General features: G+C 41.8%; 1 protein-coding gene across 1 annotated transcript in view; it reads left to right on the top strand.

The window, feature by feature from the left end:
- The window catches only part of LOC309554945 (uncharacterized protein), a 244,789-nt gene that overhangs the window by 69,196 nt on the left and 153,354 nt on the right, over nt 1–22,239 (top strand). The window contains exons 7-9 of the mRNA XM_082256696.1: nt 4,105–4,191; nt 9,150–9,348; nt 19,861–20,084. Of these exons, the coding sequence (XP_082112822.1) occupies nt 4,105–4,191; nt 9,150–9,348; nt 19,861–20,084 (510 nt within the window). The remainder of the gene's footprint in view (nt 1–4,104; nt 4,192–9,149; nt 9,349–19,860; nt 20,085–22,239) is intronic.

Consider the following 22,239-nt stretch of genomic DNA (forward strand, 5'->3'; position numbering starts at 1 on the left):
TGTGAAAGTTTGATTGTTCGTAATTGAAATTTTCATCCAGTTGTTTGCTGGTCTCTTTGTTGGCCCATGGGTTCCAGTTAAAATATGTATTATCATAACTGGAACTTTTTTAAGGCTGGCTTCTGTCTGTTATCTGTGGATAGCTTAATTCAGCTGTTTACAAAATGGGAGGCATGCATGAGTACTGAGGTGTGCTTCTTAGTTAAGTGTACAAAGATGTTGTAAATCAGGTCACACTCACTTGAACGCTACCCGCTGCCACAGCTTGCCTGATTGTACTAGCCATAGCATAGGTATCCCTTGTACAGGAAAGCTTGGCTTCTGTTGGCAAATGCAGTCGTCAGTTCTGATATAGGTGGCACTTTTTGTTGTCTACATTGTTGTTAATCCATGTCTATGCAGTAGTCTGGAATCTGGAGCAAAGGCTGGCAGCTTCCACCAAGTGATTTATGAGGGAGAAGGTTTATTGTTCACATTTTGTTTGTTCTTCAAGGCTCAGCAATAAAGCATGGTTTACAGTTGGTTGAAGTGAGCTGCATTTGGAGTGGGTAGTGCAAAGCAGATGATGGTGTCAGGCCAACGTAGAAGATGGCCAAAGGGGGACAGAAGTAGGTGTGGATAGACGATAGAGGAGTGGAGTTACTAAAACTGGAGAGTGTAAATCCTGGTGCAGCTGTGTACGGTAGCCAATCAGCTTGTTCAATTAAAGTTCACTTTAAAAAAAAATATATAAATACACATTTTTTTGCAGGTAAAAAGATATGCAATTTATTTTTTTTTTTATTTTATTTTTTTGGAGCCTGGAAAGCATTGCACCCATGATCAGCAGATCGCACGTGCCGTGCAGGACTCCTACAGACTGTCATTGTAAGTTAATTGAATATGTGTAGCGCTAACAGAATATAAGTGCCATACTAAATTATTCATATGAGAATATTTTCAATCATTAAACAAAAAATATGTGATATAAACAAATATAGTCCATGTGAAAAAATCTGAATATATATTCAAAAGTGTCCAACACAAGTGTAAAAAACACAATATTAGATGTGCCAAGAAAATCCAAAGGAACCACAGGTCTCAGCAGATAAGTCTCGGAGCCCAGGGTGAGATGAGAAGGAGGAAGGAGCCACACCAGGAAAGAGGGGTCACCAAGTAAGAAAATTAGCAGCTTACTAGAATATATGGGTCACCAAAATGAATGGATAGACCAATACAGGCTTGATGTAATACCAAAGAACTCCACCAGATGTCACTCCTCCAATGTTATACGGTAGGTACTCAGCAATCAAGCAGCAAACGATGGAATATATAAAAAATGGTGATAGGAACATAGTGTAATTCCGTATAAAACACTAAATGTATTAAAATCAAGGCAAGTACACTCACATTTTTGAAGACATCATAAGGCATGTAATAGTATACAGTACAGCACGTCCGATGTCGCGGGACGAGACCACACCCCCCACTAGCCGGCTTCCTTCTGATGATAGTGTGCTGGGAGACGCCGCTGTACTGTATACTATTAAATGCCTTATGATGTCTTCAAAAATGTGAGTGTACTTGCCTTGATTTTAATAAATTTAGTGTTTTATATGGAATTACACTATGTTCCGGTCACCATTTTTTATATGCCATCGTTTGCTGCTTGATTGCTGAGTACCTACCGTTTAACATTGGAGGAGTGACATCTGGTGGAGTTCTTTGGTATTACATCAAGCCTGTATTGGTCTATTCATTCATTTGGGTGACCCATATATTCTGGTAAGCTGCTAATTTGCTTACTTGGTGACCCCTCTTTCCTGGTGTTGGTCACTTTTGAATATATATTCATATTTTTTCACATGGACTATATTTGTTTATATCACATATTTTTTTTTTAATGATTGAAAATATTCTCATATGAATAATTTAGTATGGCACTTATATTCTGTTAGCGCTACACATATTCTATTACTACTGTTTTGGGGATTTTTTCTATAAATCTCATGTGTGCTGCTTTCACGTTAATCACAGTTTATTATTATCATTTACATCAATTTTATTATTAGCACGGAAATGTTCCTACATATATTAGTGTAAGTTAATTGCCCCTACATTGTACGGGCAGGAAGTTTCACTAAGACAAGAAGACTCAATGAACTACCAGACCGCTCAACAGTGCCCTGGTAATGCATTGAGAACTACAAGCCGACAGCTGCAATGGCTGTCGGTACTTGTAGTTCGTTGATTCACAGGGATCTGTGAATTAATGACGAGGCAGTGTGGGCGAAGCCCTGCACAGTCACATGCTTTTCAAATAGTGACAGCAGGTATGGGGAGAAGATCCCTGGTCTGCTGTCACAAAGAGTGGGAGGATCGGGGAGAGGCTGCAGGATCAAGAACATGTAACGGGTTCCACCTTAAAAACCTGGAAGCTGATTGTTTTCTATGCATTGCTGCACCAGATTTTGCACTCTTCCGGTTTAGTAAATCAACCCCAAAGTATTCAAAGTGGAAGATGGAGCTGCCAGAGTGGGATGGAGATGTGGTAGACAGAATGGGTAGACAGAATTAGACTGCTTTGGAGGTTGAATGCACAACAGAATGAAGGTTGAATGTTTGGAGATCATGTAATGCAGAAACAGACTAATTGGTGGTAGGAGAAGCTATGTAGAAGCTACTGTTGAGACAGAGTGCAGGTGACATTAGAAGATAGCAGAAGATTAAAGATCCTGGAAAAATAAATACACTTTCTCTCTTTTGTTTCTAGGTTTAATATTCATAAACGTTTCTTCTCAAATGCAATTAAGGCCCCTTTCACACTTGTGCAACTTGTCATGCAACTTTGGACATCAGAGTTGCACGACATGTCGTTTGCCATGTTTTCCAATTATACCCATTCATATATGCGCAACTTAAAGTTGCAGCAACTTCAAAGTAGTTCCTGCACTACTTTGGCCCGATTTTAATGAGTTTTGAGGTCCAAAGACATAGACATTGCTTCAAGTCCAGTCAAAATCGCGGTAACATCGCGGCAACAAAATCGTGGCAAAATCACAGTAAAATCGCGCGACTTTCAAGTCGTACAAGTGTGAAAGGGGCCTAACTTGTGTTTTCTCCTATTATTGTTCATAAGCAATGAAAATGGAATGTGGACTTTGGACCGTGGCTTTTATTAGCATTTAATGTTTCACATTTTTATACTTTAGTTTCTTGTGCATTATATAGTAAACAGTTGTTTGCAATGAATTACTATAAACATACAAATGCCACATTTAGAGTCATTTACAGTCACATTTAACATTATTTTCAGTTCTGGGATGAGGTTTGGAAGAAGCGAGCTTGGGGGTCATTAGCATTTAGTGAATGAGGTCTGAGCGGAAAAAGTTCAAAACCTATAATGCGTCAGGTTTACTAGTTTGAAAATAAGTTTCATATAATTTTTTTTGTATTTACTAAAATATACTAAAATATACTAAACATTTAATACAGGAAGCCTCTGTGATACAATGTGTTCCTAGTAGGCTGGATGATCTAATCTCTTTTAGAAGAGAGGAAGAAGCAAGTGTCTCATCTTGAGTCATTCAGCTAGATGTGCATTCAGCGCAGGACTGGAAAGTGTACCACACAAAGTGCATTGTGGTGCCACAGTGATTGGTGGTCGTGGTGAAAGGTCATAGTAAAAAAAATGGAGAAAAAAACACTCACAAACAAATTTGTCAAAAAAAAAAAACTAAACTAATTGAACTGTCTATGTGTAGATCCTTTGTTCCAGTCTTCAATGCCCCAGTTCTCAATGACTTCACAATAAGATCAAACATATCTTATTTGTACTGGCCCAGAGAGAAAATGCCACAGCCCAGTTCTATCCTGTGTTGTAATCTGATAACCTGCTGTTTTGGTCTTTTTTACAACACAAGAAAGGAAAAGAGGAAGGTTGGTTACAGCCCCTCCAAATGTTGGAGCTTTCTCACATATATCAATTTGAGGTTATCAAAGCATATTTACAGTATACTGTATATATGAGGACCTAGCACAACCAAATAAATAATACACAGTAATTTAAAGCTGTATTTAGGAACTTATAATATTTATTCTTTTTTTTGTACTTTTCCTCCGCAGTGGCAGATGGCAAGTGTTATGCCTGTGATCCATCTTGTCAGAGTTGTTTTGGACCACAAGCACTGGACTGTTTTTCCTGCCATTCTGGTAAAGTACAATAAATAGTTTCTAAATGATGGAAGTAATATTTTAGTTTCATATTAAATACATTTATTTTTTATGGGATTTTTTTGTATTTTATCCAAGCAGCTCATTTTATTGTAGTTACTTTTAGCATACACTCTACAGTTTTTTATTAAATGAATGAAGAGAATATCTCAGTAGGTGACAAGTTAGATTTGCTATCATTGGTCTCGTGGACCATGAGAAACAGGGGAGGTTTTTGGATCAGATGATTTCAAACCATCTTTTAACCGCTTGCCAACTTCCGCACGACTATTTACTGCGGCGGTCAGCCTCTCACGGGCAAAGCGACATAATACTACGTTGCTAGACTGTGAGGCTCTAGGGAGCGAGCGCGCGTGCGCCGCGGGAGGCGCGCTCCCGCTCCTGCGCGGTCACCCCCCCATGCGTGTGCCCGGCGGACCCGATGTCCGCCTGGCACTCGCGATCGTCCATTACACCGGAAGAAAGGCAGGCGGCTGATGTAAACAAAGCCGCTTGTCATTCTTCCCTGTGTAAGAATGGAGATCAGACAGTTCTACTGGGATTGAAAGTTACATGGCAGTCATGCGGAACAAGGTTATACTGGTGGAACTATTGTGGAATGTCTAATAAAAGATTCAGTCTTCTTCTCGTGGTGTGACAAATGCGCTGCAACTTCTCTCAAATCGATAGGCTGAGCCTTTGGGAAAAAAAAATATACAGTATATATGCTGTGTGTACATATACTTTATATATACAGTGCCTTGCGAAAGTATTCGGCCCCTTGAACTTTTCGACCTTTTGCCACATTTCAGGCTTCAAACATAAAGATATAAAACTGTAATTTTATGTGAAGAATCAACAACAAGTGGGACACAATCATGAAGTGGAACGAAATTTATTGGATATTTCAAACTTTTTTAACAAATAAAAAACTGAAAAATTGGGAGTGCAAAATTATTCAGCCCCCTTAAGTTAATACTTTGTAGCGTCACCTTTTGCTGCGAATACAGCTGTAAGTCGCTTGGGGTATGTCTCTATCAGTTTTGCACATCGAGAGACTGAAATTTTTGCCCATTCCTTGTTGCAAAAAAGCTCGAGCTCAGTGAGGTTGGATGGAGAACGTTTGTGAACAGCAGTTTTTAGTTCTTTCCACAGATTCTCGATTGGATTCAGGTCTGGACTTTGACTTGGCCATTCTAACACCTGGATATGTTTATTTGTGAACCATTCCATTGTGGATTTTGCTTTATGTTTTGGATGATTGTCTTGTTGGAAGACAAATCTCCGTCCCAGTCTCAGGTCTTTTGCAGACTCCATCAGGTTTTCTTCCAGAATGGTCCTATAATGGTCCCATGGATATTTGGCTCTATCCATCTTCCCATCAATTTTAACCATCTTCCCTGTCCCTGCTGAAGAAAAGGAGGCCCAAACAATGATGCTGCCACCACCATGTTTGACAGTGGGGATGGTGTGTTCAGGGTGATGAGCTGTGTTGCTTTTATGCCAAACATAACGTTTTGCATTGTTGCCAAAAAGTTTGATTTTGGTTTCATCTGACCAGAGCACCTTCTTCCACATGTTTGGTGTGTCTCCCATGTGGCTTGTGGCAAACTTTAAACGACACTTTTTATGGATATCTTTAAGAAATGGCTTTCTTCTTGCCACTCTTCCATAAAGGCCAGATTTGTGCAGTATATGACTGATTGTTGTCCTATGGACAGAGTCTCCCACCTCAGCTGTAGATCTCTGCAGTTCATCCAGAGTGATCATGGGCCTCTTGGCTGCATCTCTGATCAGTCTACTCCTTGTATGAGCTGAAAGTTTAGAGGGACGGCCATGTCTTCGTAGATTTGCAGTGGTCTGATACTCCTTCCATTTCAATATCATCGCTTGCACAGTGCTCCTTGGGATGTTTAAAGATTGGGAAATCTTTTTGTATCCAAATCCGGCTTTAAACTTCTCCACAACAGTATCTCGGACCTGCCTGGTGTGTTCCTTGTTCTTCATGATGCTCTCTGCGCTTTAAACGGACCTCTGAGACTATCACAGTGCAGGTGCATTTATACAGAGACTTGATTACACACAGGTGGATTCTAGTTATCATCATTAGTCATTTAGGTCAACATTGGATCATTCAGAGATCCTCACTGAACTTCTGGAGAGAGTTTGCTGCACTGAAAGTAAAGGGGCTGAATAATTTTGCACGCCCAGTTTTTCCGTTTTTTATTTGTTAACAAAGTTTGAAATATCCAATAAATTTCATTCCACTTCATGATTGTGTCCCACTTGTTGTTGATTCTTCACAAAAAATTACAGTTTTATATCTTTATGTTTGAAGCCTGAAATGTGGCAAAAGGTCGCAAAGTTCAAGGGGGCCGAATACTTTCGCAAGGCACTGTGTATATATATATATATATATATATATATATATATATATGTATGTGTGTGTGTATATATATATATATATATATATATATATATATATATATGTATATATATATATATATATATATATATATATATATATATATATATATATATATATATATATATATATATATATATATATATATAGCACTGCCCGTCTAGGGGTGTTGGTTTTGTTTGTTTATTTTGTAGTTGGGATAGGAGAAGGGAATAGTGGGATACTCCAATGGAACTATTCACATAGATGAGGACTTCTACCTCTAGAACTTCTTCTGTACTTGGGAACAGCCAGTCTATTAATCCACACTGCCACAAGTGTAGATGAGGTTAAGTAGCTTGCTCTCTCTACTCTCTGACAAGATGACTTGGTGATTGATATCTTGTCTTCAGGACTCTCTCACCAGCATCCCTTTTCAACTGACACCCATCCACTGACTATCCTAGGAGCAGGGATGGCCCCCCTCAGGTCAGGGCCCTTGACATAAGTTCCTGTACTCATGATACTGCAGAAACAGGACCTCCAGTGTCTCCCTTCTCAGTTAGCTACCCTGGACCTCTGGATTCAGCTCCTTCCGACCACTCCTCTGGCCCTCAGAACGACCCTCTGATGCTGCATGGCACCTCTACAAAGGAGGAGGCAGCCGCCCCCTCCCTCCGGGACTCTGCTCGACAACGAAAGACCTCGAGCACATGTGCTCCTGGCATTTATACAGTATCCCAACATGCACCGAGGCACCCTGCCCTCTGCCAATCATCAGGACTGTATTAAAAGCCCATGCACCCATTCGTCAGGTTTCCTCCCACTGTTCAACATGCCTCCCTATTGGAACAGTGTGAAACACTCTCTAGACTGAATGAACTGCATGCTGAGCACAATGAGCAGACCTCATTAACAGATCCTGCTCTCTGGTAGGCAGAGAACAATATAGATTTACCTGCAGCTCTTCTGGTCAGCAGACAGAGCTCAAAACTATACTTTCTCACTAGCACCTACCTAGGAGGGTGCTATATAAAAAAATATATATATATATATATATATATATATATATATATATATATATATATATATATTTATATTTATATATATATAGAGAGAGGGAGATTGTGATTGGTCACCTTCAAAAGGAGAGCCTCTAAGAACTCACTACAGTCACCAAGGTGCAATTTAGGGGAATTACTTTTGCTCACAACAAAGAATGAAAGCACGGGGATCTAACATTGGAAAAGGTAATTCAGCCCCACACGACAACAAATGTTTCTCAGCCTCCTTATAATTTGTTATAGCTTTGGCTTTTCTAGTCAGTCAGCCCCCCTGCTGGACTGGTTGTTATTAGCCTCTGGCTCCGATCCGCAGCCTGGTCCACCCCAGACTGTCTTGGACATTTAGTCCTATCATGTCTCCTCTATCCTCAGCAGCCATGGCTTTCCGAGCCCTGCCTGACTGCATTGTATGCATACAACCCACCTGTCTATAATGACTTATAGGGCCCGTTCACACTTTGGGCAGCACATTCACACTGAATGGGCCATAGTGCACTGCAATGTAGGAAAAGCAGGCTGCATTGTTTTGCAGTGCATTGCAATGCATGTGTAGTACACATCGCATGCAGCGCTGGGGCATTAAGGTGCTATTAAAGATGAATGACATTGTAGCACACACACATGTACAGTGCGTTACAGCAAGATGCTGTAACATACGTGTTTTACAGTGCATTACTGCATTGCGCATGTGTGTACAGGCCCTCAAATTTTGCTACCTGGCCTGGTTTTTGGGGCACTTTTTTCTTGGCGATCATAGCTCTCCTGTTGTCTTTTAGCACCTTTTCGCTATGACAGTTAGTGCTTACAAAGGTTTTGTTTCAACCCCTGATTTTTAAATGCATGATGAATGATATATACATGTTAAAAAAGCAAATATAGCATTGCCTATCCATGAGATGGTATTTTATTTATTTATTTATTACAGGTATTTATATAGCACTGACAATATTTTACACAGCGATTTACATATACAGTATACATTGTACACTAACTTCAGTCCCTGCCCTCAAGGAGCTTACAATCTAAGGTTTCTAACCCACATTCATGCTTACATATACTAGGGTCAATTCAGACAGGAGCCAATTACCTACCAGCATGTTTTTGGAGTGTGGGGGAAAATTGGCGTACCTAGAGGAAACCCACACAGGCACAGGGAGAACATTGCACATTACTGAATAATGTTTAATGGCATTGTATCTATTCATATATCTGCACATAGTTTATGATTTAATAAGCAGACTGACGTCAAATGAAAGTATTCATATTTATCCTTTTTTGCATATTTTAGGTTTCTGTCAAAACTACTGATAGTTCCTACTTGATGACAAGTTTTAAGAGGAGACAAAAACATTTTCTAGTCAAAAATGATTGCACTGTGTCTGATTAATTCTGAATGAGATCATTGAAGATGATTGCCCTATTACAGTGACCTTGAACAAGGTTAGGATGTACAGTGAGGATCTCTCATGCAATTCCTGACTGTATTTCAGGTTTTTTTCTGGACGAGGAAAATCAGTGTGTTCCCAGCTGTCCACAGGGATTCTTTGGAGATCCGTTCAGTCAAACCTGTGAAAAATGCTCAGTGACCTGTGAAAGTTGTGCAGGTAGCAGTGAACACTGCCTAAAATGTAATTCCAAAGATCATCATTTGTTTCTTCATGAAGGAAGCTGCCTTTCTGGCTGTCCAGAGTAAGTAATGCTCCCCTACGGTATCAGATAATTAGTAAATTAGTGCAATTCCCCTTTGTTTAGTTCTGCCAGTTACCTATCAAGACAACTCTGCATGTAAGGTCCTACTCTCATCCAGGGTAGCCATCAGAACTTTTGGGGCCCCTTACATAGCTTTAGGCTTGGCCCCCCGGGTCTTACCACAAACATTCCCCAGGGCTCACCCGCTGGCCGTCATTTAGTGCTCCCACTTTATTTGAATATGCTTACAACTAGCAGTACCAATACAGAAACAGATATAAAGCTGAAAATATTAATGGAAAAACTTACCAGTTGGTTACTGTAATTCTCCGCTAAAGGTACTTGTTTCTTCTGGATATATTCTATGCTCCAAGCCACTAAATAGAGCGAAGGCTGCAGGGGAGGGAGGCATTAAAGTGAATCAGTTGATTGTCCCTAAATACGTGTAACAAAGGGTCCAGACAAAATAAAAATTCACGTGAAGTTTATACTATAGGAAGTTATGTACTCTTAGTCCCGGTTCACACTACCGCGACTTGTCAGGCGACTGGTCAGCCTGACAAGTCGCGGTCCATTCTGTGCTACGGGAACCGTTCTAATGGGAGCGACTCACGTCGCTCCGACTTAGAAAATAGTTCCTGTACTACTTCGGGGCGACATCGGAGCGACTTGCATTGACTTCCATTATGTTAAGTCCGTGCAAGTCGCGGTGCATGCGACTTCACAGGTCGCCCCCGAAGTCGGATCGCCATAGTGTGAACCGACACTTAGTAGTTCTTACCTACTGTGTGTCAGACAGTTCCTAGTAGGCGAGTTCCCACCAGAGTTTTAATTAACTTTTTAATTAAATTTTGCTACAGGCCCATAGCTGTGTAAAAAATACAACGTATCAAAAAACAAAACAGATTAAATAAGAACAATTTGTGTGTTTCACTGTGCTTAGGATTCCAAAAATCATCTCTAGTGCTATATATTTCAGTGCTGCTACTTAAATAATAAATCCAAAAAATGTTGACATTATTACTAGTGTACCAACCAATAATCAATTCCACAGTAGTGCAACCACTGCTACTATGCAGTGGACAATCATATGTCTGCAAGTGATATAATCAAATGTAAAAATAAAACTAAATATTCATAAAATTCAAAATCATATAAATAAGTCCATACAACTGTCAAACAAAATATTGGTGTATAAATCAAAAATAAATCTTCAAAGTTATTCAATTCAGGAAAGTTTGTGACTAACAGTCAACTCTCTATGTGAGTAGAGCCAGGAATAATACACCTTTTATCCACCACCAGTGCGATTAAATAGAGCTGTCTCCCCTATGGAAATGCACTCACCAGGCTGAATTGCCTTTCACTCTCATGAAAAGGCAAATAAGCTTTCAGGTCAATATCCACCTGGTAGTATCACTCCACAATCAGCAGGTCTCATCTCATCGCATGTGTGTGAGAGAAAACAAAAAGCCTCCTTATCTGATACCTACCCATTTACATGCAATGTACAAGATGATTTTTAATGTGAGTGGTTTACTTGGATTTTAATAAATGTTTTATGGGATTTATGCACTATTGTGCATTAATCCCATAAAACATTTATTAAAATCCAAGTAAACCACTCACATTAAAAATCATCTTGTACATTGCATGTAAATGGGTAGGTATCAGATAAGCAACAACTCATACCAGTCTCACCACCTCCACGCTGGTTTCAACTGTCAGTGTAGTCACCTTCCACACTCTCCCATAATCAACACATGAACCGCGCTCTGCATAGCCATGTCCCGAAGCTTTTTGTCATTTCTGACTTCATCAATGGAGATTGGCTACACGGTGTGGTATCTCGGCTTTTCTACTAATCTCCTCACAGACACAGTTAGCTGAGGTTTTCATTTTACTGATTAACTGTTACAGTAATCTAAGAATCCATTCCAGGTCTTTCAGGATTCCCAAACCCCCAATATTCACAGGATCCCTGGCAGGTCTTCTGGGTTTTTAAGGAAGGCTAGTACCTTTAATACTCACAGGATCCCTGTCAGGTCTTTCAGAATTTACAGGATTCCCAGAACCTCCAATTATCACAGGATCTCTGCCAGGTCTTCCAGGGTTTCCAGAATTCTTAGAGTTCCCCGAAATGACACTAGGCATGTCCTTTGCCCTATAACCAGATAAGTATTAAAGCATCAGCCTTTGAAATGGTTGGTGCTGTGCCTCATCGTCAGCTACCCAGAGCTTAAGTGCTATAATAGATGTCTTGCTGCCTTGAACTAACTGCTTACTTGCCTGCTGTCTGCCGTCACCCCTACCTAGACCTTACTATTTTCTTATCTTCCACCTGCACCCCCTTTGTGAAGTGATCCTAGGGGCCGTGAACTAGTGAGAGTTTGCAAAGAAAACTGGGTCCACTAGGATTCTCTCCCTATCTAATTACTTGGTGGGAAGTCAACCCGATCAGGTGCACTCACAGGATGTTGCAGCAAACAGTGTAACAGCAGGTCTTGGATGCACCGAATACAAATGAACCAAGCTGATGTATATGGAATCAAGGTGTGTCTTAGTCCCAAAAATATACACAAAGACAGAAGATAAGGGCCCACTGGACTTTTAGGAGACACACACCAAACATTAAAAATATATAAATTTATTACATGAAGAAATATACATATAAAATGTAATCATGAAAAATCTTTACAATATAAATTCATCAGTAGAAACAAAGCAAAAAATTAACTATAAATTCATTCAAAATATGACTTCATCTATTTCCAACATTCTGTGCTATGTCAATATCAATCTCAATATACTGTGCTGTATCGATCTCAACGCGTTTCACAGTTCGTTCATCAGGAGAAACACAGATATGAGTCTAAGAACAAAAAAAAACAAACATAAAACAAAGACAAAAAAAAAAAGGGGGAGAGGGGGAAGGAAACCACCTATTTGAATCAACAACTTACAGTTAATACCATAATCAGGGTTCTCTGATATAACCAATAAATGTTCCACTAAGTCTAGTCAGCTGTTCCAATGGTTAATATAATTGAAATGGAAAGAACCCCCTCCTCCTCTTGGGGGTGCAACTCGAATGCACCGACAGTGTCTGTCTTGAGGGATGGAATGTGGCCTGGCCAGTCTGTGCCCAAACAGGGAGGCTTTTAGAAAGGTTAGCATGTTCTTGCGTTTTCCCTATTCTGGAACCTCTCCCAACCACTAATAATGTCCCTGACAGATGGATGACCTGTCCCCACACTACTCACACAGGAAATATGCCCCAAACCTGGTGCCAGGGTCCCAAGATGGCATCCATAGTCATATGGGCTGGTAGCATCCAACCGAATAGCTTCCCCAGTGACTCAATAAACCATAGAAGAACCATGTTCCTCTTGACTTCCTCTCCCTCTGCAATTCCACTGCAATTGAGCACCACCTGCAGTGGGGTGCAGTAGAGAAAATAGACTGAACCTGCCTTGAGATATGTGGATAGCTTAAGGCTTGCACATTATGTGCAGTAAGTTGCAGCTTTGATGTAATCTCCCACAAAATTTTCAGACCTAGTACTAGTTGGGAGTAAATTCATAACCTTTCATGCTATAACCCAACTAGGTTCGATTTGGTAGAGTAGTTTTAACTAAGGTGTGTTTCCAAGGCTACTTTTTTAATGCAAATGGGCCCCTGATTTGAAATTCATTTCATATATTTTTATTAATTAATTAATTTAGATAAAAAAAATATAATCTATGGATTTTTATGATGAGGTAGGAGCGCAGAGAGAGAGAGAGAGCACACATAGGCAGATCACATAAAACCCAACTGGTGGGAATGTATTGTGGAATTCGGGGTACAGGAATAGTGGCAGTAGGATGAATAGTCCACAGGGCAAACAGAAGGCACAACAAGGAAGGGTTAACCTAAGGGCAGCTAAAGGGGACAGCAAAGGGGGGACAGTCCACAGGGCAAACAGAAGGCACAGCAACAAAGGGTGACTCTCAGGCTGGCAATAAGGAAAAGCAAGGGGGGCAGTCTACAGGGCGAACAGAAGACACAGCAATGAAGAGTGTTCGTCATGGCAGCAATATTGGACAGTAAAGTGGTGATAGCCCACAGGGCAAACAGAAGGTACAGCACTGCTTAAGTCCTTGGTACACAGGGCAGAGCAGAGTTGGCACAGCAGGGGTCTAAGTCCTTGGAACAAGGGCAGAGCAGAGTTTGGCACAACAGGGGTTAAAGTCCTTCGCACAGAGGGCAGGGATGCTGGGCAGCAAGGTATGGCACATCCAGGGTACAGGCCAGCACAAAGGGCAGCAATTAGGTACAACAGGAACTCAGTCCAGAGTCACAGGACAATGATCCAGGCACAGTAAGTAGCAGGCCACAAGCTGGTACATCAGAGCCCAGAACCACAATCCAAGCACAATGAGGGATGGGCAGTAATAGGCACAGCAAGGGTCCAGGGACTCACCAGTCAACAGCAGCCTCAGCAGAGGAAGTCCAGGCAGAGTGGCAGGGAAACAGAGGTCCAGAGGGCAGATGTCCTTCACAAACCCATCGGGGTCCACAGAGGGCTGTATGCCTTGGCCTCAGCTTCAGGGCCACACAAGCCACAGTTATAGGAAGAGCGAAGAGTAAAGTCCCAGTTCCCAGAAAGCCACACAGAGCTACAAGGCCCAGCAGTGCAGAAAGCAAAGTCCGTCTCAGCAGTTCTGTGACGGTGGCGGGTATCAGACCCCTGGCCTTCTCATCCACCTCGTGACCCAAGACCAAGCAATCTCACACCCTGCCGTCACTTGAGTAACAATGCCACTCTCAGCTGCACCCAGCAAACCGATTGTCCAGCTTGCGGGACCACAATCTAGATCGTCACCGGGTTAATTAAACGATTAACCCTTTCCTGCCACCACCTCTACGTTATACTGAGCCTAGAGGATGTTCGTGGTTTGACAAATATCAATTATGACTTTAGAATAACCGTCTGTAACACACTGTCACCTCAGACCAGAATGTTTCAGATAGGCTAGCCTAAACAGTACAAATATCCATTATGACTTTAAAATAACCGTCTGTAACACACAGTAGCGCGCTTCAGGAGGCAGGTTCGTTTGGGTCAAGTTGCGTTTAAGAGCTTAGAGACAAAGTTAACACTTTTCAAAATAAGGTTTAATTATAAGAAAGGTTAACCACTTACCGCCCGCCCGCCGTCATATGACGGCGGGACGGTGCGGCTATTATCCTGGGCGGACGTCATATGACGTGACCCAGGAAATGCAGGGCAGGCGCGCGTTCGCGGGCGCGCCGCCGTGCACTGCCGGTGTCGGCGTGTCCCCGGAACACAGCCGGTCACCGGCAGGGGGGAAACAGCCACTGGGCGTGGCTGTTTCCCACGTGATCGGCTGTGTTCCAATGACACAGCCGATCACAATGGAGGCGCCCGGGAGATGACCGCGCACGTGCGATCGGGAGCGCGCAGCGCGGTCATGTCGGTGGCACTGTGTTCCGTAGTGACTGTTTACTATGTGATCGGCTGTGAATCCATTCACAGCCGATCAGAAAATGTAAACAAAGAGCAGTAACTCACTGTTACTAGCTCTTCTCCCCTCATACCGTTTCCAGTGTGAGGGGAGAAGAGCTAGAAATAGTGAGTTACTGCTCTGTGTACCTGCAAAAGTAATATCACACTAATAAAGGTCCCCACACAGTCCTCAGCCCCCCCCAATGTCACCTGTCACCCAACAGTCACCTCATCAGTGCCCAGAAATTGACACCCATAACGTTCACATGTGAGCGCAGCTATCGCGGGCAGAATCACCGCGATTCTGCCCGCGATCTGGAAATCATTGCAAATTGCGGGACGCCTGTGCGTTGCCCGTTTTTTGCAATAGCACCCCAAACGCTGTGCGATGTTGCCGCCATTTCCACCTGCCGAATCGCGGTAACATCGCGCAAACATCGCATGATGCCCAAAAAAGGTACAAGAGTTTCTTTGGGGCGTCATGCGTTGTTTGCGTGATGTTACCTCGATTCGGCAGGCGGAAATCGCAGCAACATCGCACAGCGTTTGGGGTGCTATTGCAAAAAACGGGCAGTTCAAAATCCCGCAATTTGCAATGATTTCTGGATCACGGGCAGAATCGCAGTGATTCTGCCCGCGATCGCTACGCTCACATGTGAACGTAGCCTAAAGTTCACCGGTCACCAGAGACTGCCATCAGTACCGCCGTGCACCATTACCCGTCACCTGTCACCCATCAGTGACCATCGCCCGTCACCTGTCACCCCATCAATCACCGTCACCTGTCACCCCATCAGTCATCGTCATTTGTCACCCTATCAATCATCGTCACTTGACACCCCATCAGTGATCTTCACTTGTCACCCCATCAATCATCGTCACATGTCACCCCGTCAGTGATTGTCATCTGTCACCCTATCAATCATCGTCACTTGTCACCTCATCAATCATCGTCACCTGTCACCTCATCAATCATCATCACCTGTCACCCCATCAGTCATCGTCACCTGTCACCCCATCAGTCATTGTCACCTGTCACCCCATCAGTAATTGTCACCTGTCACTCCATCAGTCATCGTCACCTGTCACCCCATCAGTCATCGTCACCTGTTTGCCATATACATGCAATCACTTACTGACCGCCTAACGACTATATGCGTCGGCCATTAAAAGCTAAATACTGGGGTTATGGCAGCAGATAGCCCCCATAACCCCAGTATTTTTTGAAACGGCGGGCGGTCGGCTTTCAGATAAGGGTGGTCCCAGTGGTGGATTCGCCGCGGAATTACCCTTATGGTGCAGGGGAAGAGGTGCCCCCCCCTCCTGCCGCGTCCCAGACGTTTTCCCAGCTTACCGGACCCGCCGGCAGCGGGGAAAACTATCCGGTCCCGGATCCTCAGAGACAGGAAGTCGAGTGAGGGCAAGATGGCCCTCACTCAACTCTATGGTCTTGGAGGACCGGAGCTACGTCAAAAGACATTGCCTAGCAACCAGTTTAAAGGGCCGCTTTTTTTTTTTTCTTTTTTTTTTTCCTCTTTCAACAATTTTTTTTTTTTTTTTTTTAGTGTAGTTGTGAGGTGTGAGGTCTTTTTGACCCCAGATCTCACAATAAAGAGGACCTGTCATGCCTATTTCTATTACAAGGGATGTTTACATTCCTTGTAATAGGAATAAAAATGATCAAAATTTTTTTTTTTAAACTGTGTAAAAATAAAAAAATAATAAATAAAATAAATAGGAAAAAAAAAAAAATTAAAGCACCCTGTCCCCGTTAGTTCGCGCGCAGAAGCAAACGCATACGCAAGTCCCGCCCACATATGTAAACGGTGTTCAAACCATACATGTGAGGTATCGCCGCGATCGTTAGAGTGAGAGCAATAATTTGAGCCCTAGACCTCCTCTGTAACTCTAAGCTAGTAACCTGCAGAAATTTTTAAAATGTTGCCTATGGGGATTTTTAAGTACCAATGTTTGGCGCCATTCTGTGAGCATGCGCAATTTTGAAGCATGACATGTTGGGTATCTAATTACTCGGCGTAACATTATTCTTCACATTATGGAAAAAATTGTGCTAAATTTACTGTTTTCTTATTTTTTAGTTCAAAAAAGTGAATTTTTTTCAAAAAAATCGCATTTGGAAGACTGCTGCGCAAATATGGTGTGATAAAAAATATTGCAATGATCTCCATTTTATTCTCTAGGGTCTCTGCTAAAAAAAAATATATAATGTTTGGGGGTTCCAAGCAGTTTTCTAGCAAAAAAAATGATTTTAGCTTGTAAACACCAAGTGTCAAAAATAGGCCCAGTCTTAAAGTGGATAAATGGACAACTTTGTGTAAAGCGCTACTTGGATGTTAGGCCTATGTATGTGGCCAGGCTGTGAAAAAGTGTTACACATGTGGTATCGCCATACTCAGGAGGAATAGCAGAATGTATTTTGGGGTGCAATTTTTGCTATGTACATGCTATGTGTTAGAAATATTGCATAAATGTACAGCTTTGTTTAAAAAAAATGTGTTTTCATTTTCTTTCCACATTTTCCAAAAACTTGTGAAAAAAAATGACATATTCAAAAGACTCATTATGCCTCAAAAATTATACGTTGGGCTGTTTGCTTTCCAAAATGGGGTCATTTTATGGGGGTTTCCATTGTCCTGGTGCTCCAGGGCCTTCAAAAGTGCGATAGGTTGTCAGGAAATTATATGTGTAATTTATGCTCCTAGAATGCCGGACGCTGCTACTTGGATGTTAGGCCTCTGTATGTGGCCAGGCTGTGAAAAAGTCTCACACATGTGGTATGGCCATACTCAGGAGGAGTAGTAGAATGTGTTTTGGGGTGTAGTTGCAAGTATACATGTGCTGTGTGAGAGAAATAACCTGTTAATACGGCAATTTGTAAAAAAAAAAAAAATAATCTTCATTTTGCAAAGCATTGTGGGAAAAATTACAACTTCAAAAAACTCACCATGCCCCTTATTAAATACCTTGGAATGTCTACTTTCCAAAAAGGGGTCATTTGGGGGGTATTTGTACTTTCCTGACTTTTTAGTGTCTCAAGAAATGAGATAGGCCTTCAGTACATCAGATGTGAGCAAGTGTGATCAATTTTCAATGATTCGCACCATAGCTTGTGGACTCTATAACTTTCACAAAGACCAAATAATATACACTTACTTGGGTTATTTTTACCAAAGATAAGTAGCAGTATAAATTTTGGCCAAAATTTGTGAAGATAAATGACTAATTTGCAAAATTTTATGACAGAAACAAAGAAAAATGCGTTTTTTCACGATATTTTCAGTCTTTTTTTATTTATAGCACAAAAAATAAAAACCCAGTATTGATCAAATACCATCAAAAGAAAGCTCTATTTGTGTGAAAAAAAGGACACAATTTTTGTATGGGTACAGTGTTGCATGACTGAGTAATTCTCAGTCAAAGTGTGAGAGCGCTGAAAGCTGAAAATCGGTCTGGGCAGGGAGGGGGTGAAAGTGCACTGTAGGCAAGTGGTTAAAATTGGTGCGAATAAAAATATTTACAGAAAAATGGGTTACAAAGAAATAGAGACACAATACAGCAATTTAGAAATAGGAGAATAAAAGAATGAAAATACTTGCATTAAAACAGTCCTGGTATTACCTTAGTTTCAGAAACTGAACATGCGGTCGGTCCTCTCTTAAAGCGATGTTATTGCCTCGATGGTAGAATGAGAACTGAGAACTCTCTCAGTCCCTGTCTTTTTCTCTGACCCTCCAGGGGGTGTCACCAGAAGTACTCAGCCAATGGCTCTGAGTCTATAAACTGCTAAGTGACCTCCCGCTTTGACAGATTCATAAAAGCACTCATATCTGGAGATATGAAACGGTTACGCGCTTGAAACTGATATTTCATGGTCCGGTTTGGAATGTCCTATCTTTAGACACTAAACATGGGTTATTTTGGAATAACCCCTGACCGGTAAGGCATCGGATCGCTAGCTTGTCTTTCCTAGGCATGAAGGTGTCCGTGTTGGGACTTAATTCGATTGGTATTTTATGGGGCACCCAAATATCTCCTTTTTGTTAATATGTTATGTTTGGGTAAAAAGATATGATTTGAGCACGGATTGTGAGATGTAACTTAACAATTTGGCTTTGAGAATGTACAAGGCAGCTTCACTGGACATCTAATCTGACCCCCTGCTGTCCTCGGAGACACAACTCCTGCTTGGTCAAGCTGCTTATGTATATTAAAGGTGTGAAAAATGTCAGCTTAGCAGGAACCTGGCATTCAGTGACCCAGGGGGTCATTACAGTGCCAAAAGGCTGGGGGATGAGGCTGGTATGAATGACCATTTCTGACACTGTCAACTAAGCTCGCACCACAAGATGGATGCTTGCGACAGCGTTTGAACGAAATGGCGGCCTGACAAACTAGGGTGTCAACGCACAATACCATTACAAGTTCCATGCATTTTCTAGTCTTGCCACCATGAGCTCCTCTGAATAGTCTGCTCCCATTCATTGTTTTCTGTGGCCCTTAAAAGGAAGCCACATACCTTCCGGTGCCCAGGAATCTGCCTCTATCCTCAAGCAGGATACAATAATTTATGCACTTCTTACTGGGGGCAGCCTCATGTCCTTCCCCCTGTGGGGACACAGGAACTCGCAAACTAAATTATGCAGATAAGTTGACTTAGTGACACACTGCATCTGGGTTAGAGATTGTCAATTTTATAAAACAAAATAAAATGAAAAAACGCAATATCTCTGACCTCTGTTACAACCTTTACCACTTATATTTTTTTGGAAACAACATTTTGCAAACTTGAATTCCCATGAATTATATAGACATGCAGACAACATAAATGTTTAAAATACAATGGCCGTTGGGTTACTACAATGATTGTAAATTTATAGGTTACACTGGAATTTGACTATTAAGCTGGCATAGTTTAGTGGCATATGCTGTAGAAGATTAATCAAAAATCTGTCTGGTAACATAATACTTTATTTGTGCAGTGGCTACTTTGGGAATGCTGAAGGCTTATGTGAAACCTGCGACGGATCCTGCTGGACATGTGATGAAAGTAAAACAAAATGTTTGTCTTGTGTGGATGGTCTGTACATGGAGAACAGCAGGTGCCTTTCAAATTGTTCTCTGAGGTATTATCCAGATGAAGATGGTGTCTGCAAACACTGTTCAGCCCATTGTACTGCCTGCGCTGATGAAAGAACATGTCTTGGTATAAATTATCCTTACTATACTGTTTGTGGTTTTCAGAATGTTTTATGCATGCCTTGTGTGTCATATATTCCTGCCATATAAAAACAATTGGTTTTAGTTGTCTTACATCATTGTTACACTGTCCATATTTGAGGGGAGCTGATACTGGAAGGTTTTTTTTACTTTAATATATAGAATGCACATTCATATCGAGCTTATGTAGATACATCATCAATCTGATGTTGCAGCTGTCCCCTGCTGGCTCTACACCGAAAACTGAGCAATCAAAGACCACTAATAGTTCAGTTCTCCAGTCTGCTCTGAGCACAGTTTGCTGTCTGTCAGTCACCGCTCTCTGCTCTGTCCCTCCAGCGCTCAGTGGAGTGCCAGCCTGTGCAAGAGCTTGGAACAGTTGACTCAGGTTCTCAGCAGCTTGCTGAGAGGCTGAGACCACTGCCAGTCAGCAATCCCAACATTATTGTTGCGATCCCTGGAGAGCCTGGACTAGTTCTGTGATGTCAGCCAACGGCACACTTTAGCCCACTGTCTGCTGAATCTGGGTCACAGGAGTGCAGAACTAAGTGCACTCCTTTCATCCACAGGAGAAGTGTGGCCAAAAACATCTTTGGCCATACTTCTTCTTTAAGTATTGCTGGAGGTAGAGGTGACAGCCAGCTAATCTGAGATTCTGTAAGAGCAATCAGTCCTTGTAGCAACATCTGGCATCTAACCCTGAAAACACAAGCTCCCTCAGAGCTCTAAGCAAGGCCCTACTCACAATGTTCAGAGACAGCTCCCTACCAGCTTCCCTGTGATACTCTTCAGTAAAAGGCTTCCCTACTCTAGCCATGCTTCACAGACAGTGTGTTCCTGCAAGTTTTCCAAAGTCCAAGTTACCCAAGGCCATCAACCCAGTACATGCTGAGACCTAACAGCTCTTCGGTAGCACAGGCTGCATCCTTGGACCAGAGACCCCAGGAGACAGCTCTGAACAGTCCCTCCCAAACATTTATCTTCTCCCCAGTCACATCTTCTGGCCCAGCCTCCCAGGAATTGGCTGAGATCACATAAATATTCCCAACACAGTGGCTAACCCTCCCGCTCTATTTCTGGAATCTTCTTCCAGAGGCAGACAGGAGCAATCAACCACCAGGTTTAGGGATAGGCCAGATCAGACCTAGAAAATAAATAATCTGGGGCAGGGATGCTATAGATTTTGAAAGGGCCATTTTGAGCAGGAATTAAAATGTCCAATATTATCATGCATGGAGGTGTTCCAATTTGCTGTCAGTGGCAAACATGGAAGGGGAATAGTAAAACACATCTACTGTTAAAAGTTGTCTGAGATAGGTAATAGCACTCCAGCTACATGCGTTTAGGTAGATGCTCCCCTTCCTGTCATTCTCTTTGAAATACCTGCTTGCCTGTACCTGCCCTTAGCCCACACAACATACATTAACAAGGTTAAGATGTAACCAGATGTTAACAAACATGTTATTTTAGGAAGGGTTTAATCAGAAGTAGGGGAGGTTGATTATAAAATCAGTCATTCAAACAGTGATATTTGGTGTTTAATCCACTAACTGTCATCTTTTGTCTTTCACTATTTTGACTCCCTACTATATTATCTAACTGTGCTTTCCCACCTTGAAGTTTCACTTCTCCTTTAAATGGAGGGGCATATTATTGGCATTTAACTGGATTCCATATGTTCTGCAAATTGACAGATAGTATTTTTGCAGCAAACTGCTTAACTTACAGTCTGCTAAAAGGTCTCTGCTAAAAAAAATAGATGGTTATAATAGTAGATGTTTATAATGGTGACATCCAATTTCATCATAACAGTGACCTGCTAGATGACTGAACGCACAGAGGCCAAGAAAAATGGCCTACCATAGCAGACAGGTGGAAGATTTACTGATATCTAACCATAACATAAAAAATGAGAAATTCAGCAGAAATTGATACTCTCATATTATGGCAATAGACAATAAATATTAAGTGCAAATATCCCACCACCAAATCCCTGTAGTGATGAACAGCAAGTAGGTTAAGGAGTTACCAATATCTATTAAAACCACTTAAGCCCCGGAAAATTTTACCCCCTTCCTGACCAGGCCCTATTTTGCGATTCAGCACTGCGTGATTTTAACGGACAATTGCACGGTCGTGCA

The sequence above is a fragment of the Pelophylax lessonae genome (assembly GCF_965119305.1).
Source record: "Pelophylax lessonae genome assembly, chromosome: 4".
NCBI classification, from domain to species: domain Eukaryota; kingdom Metazoa; phylum Chordata; class Amphibia; order Anura; family Ranidae; genus Pelophylax; species Pelophylax lessonae.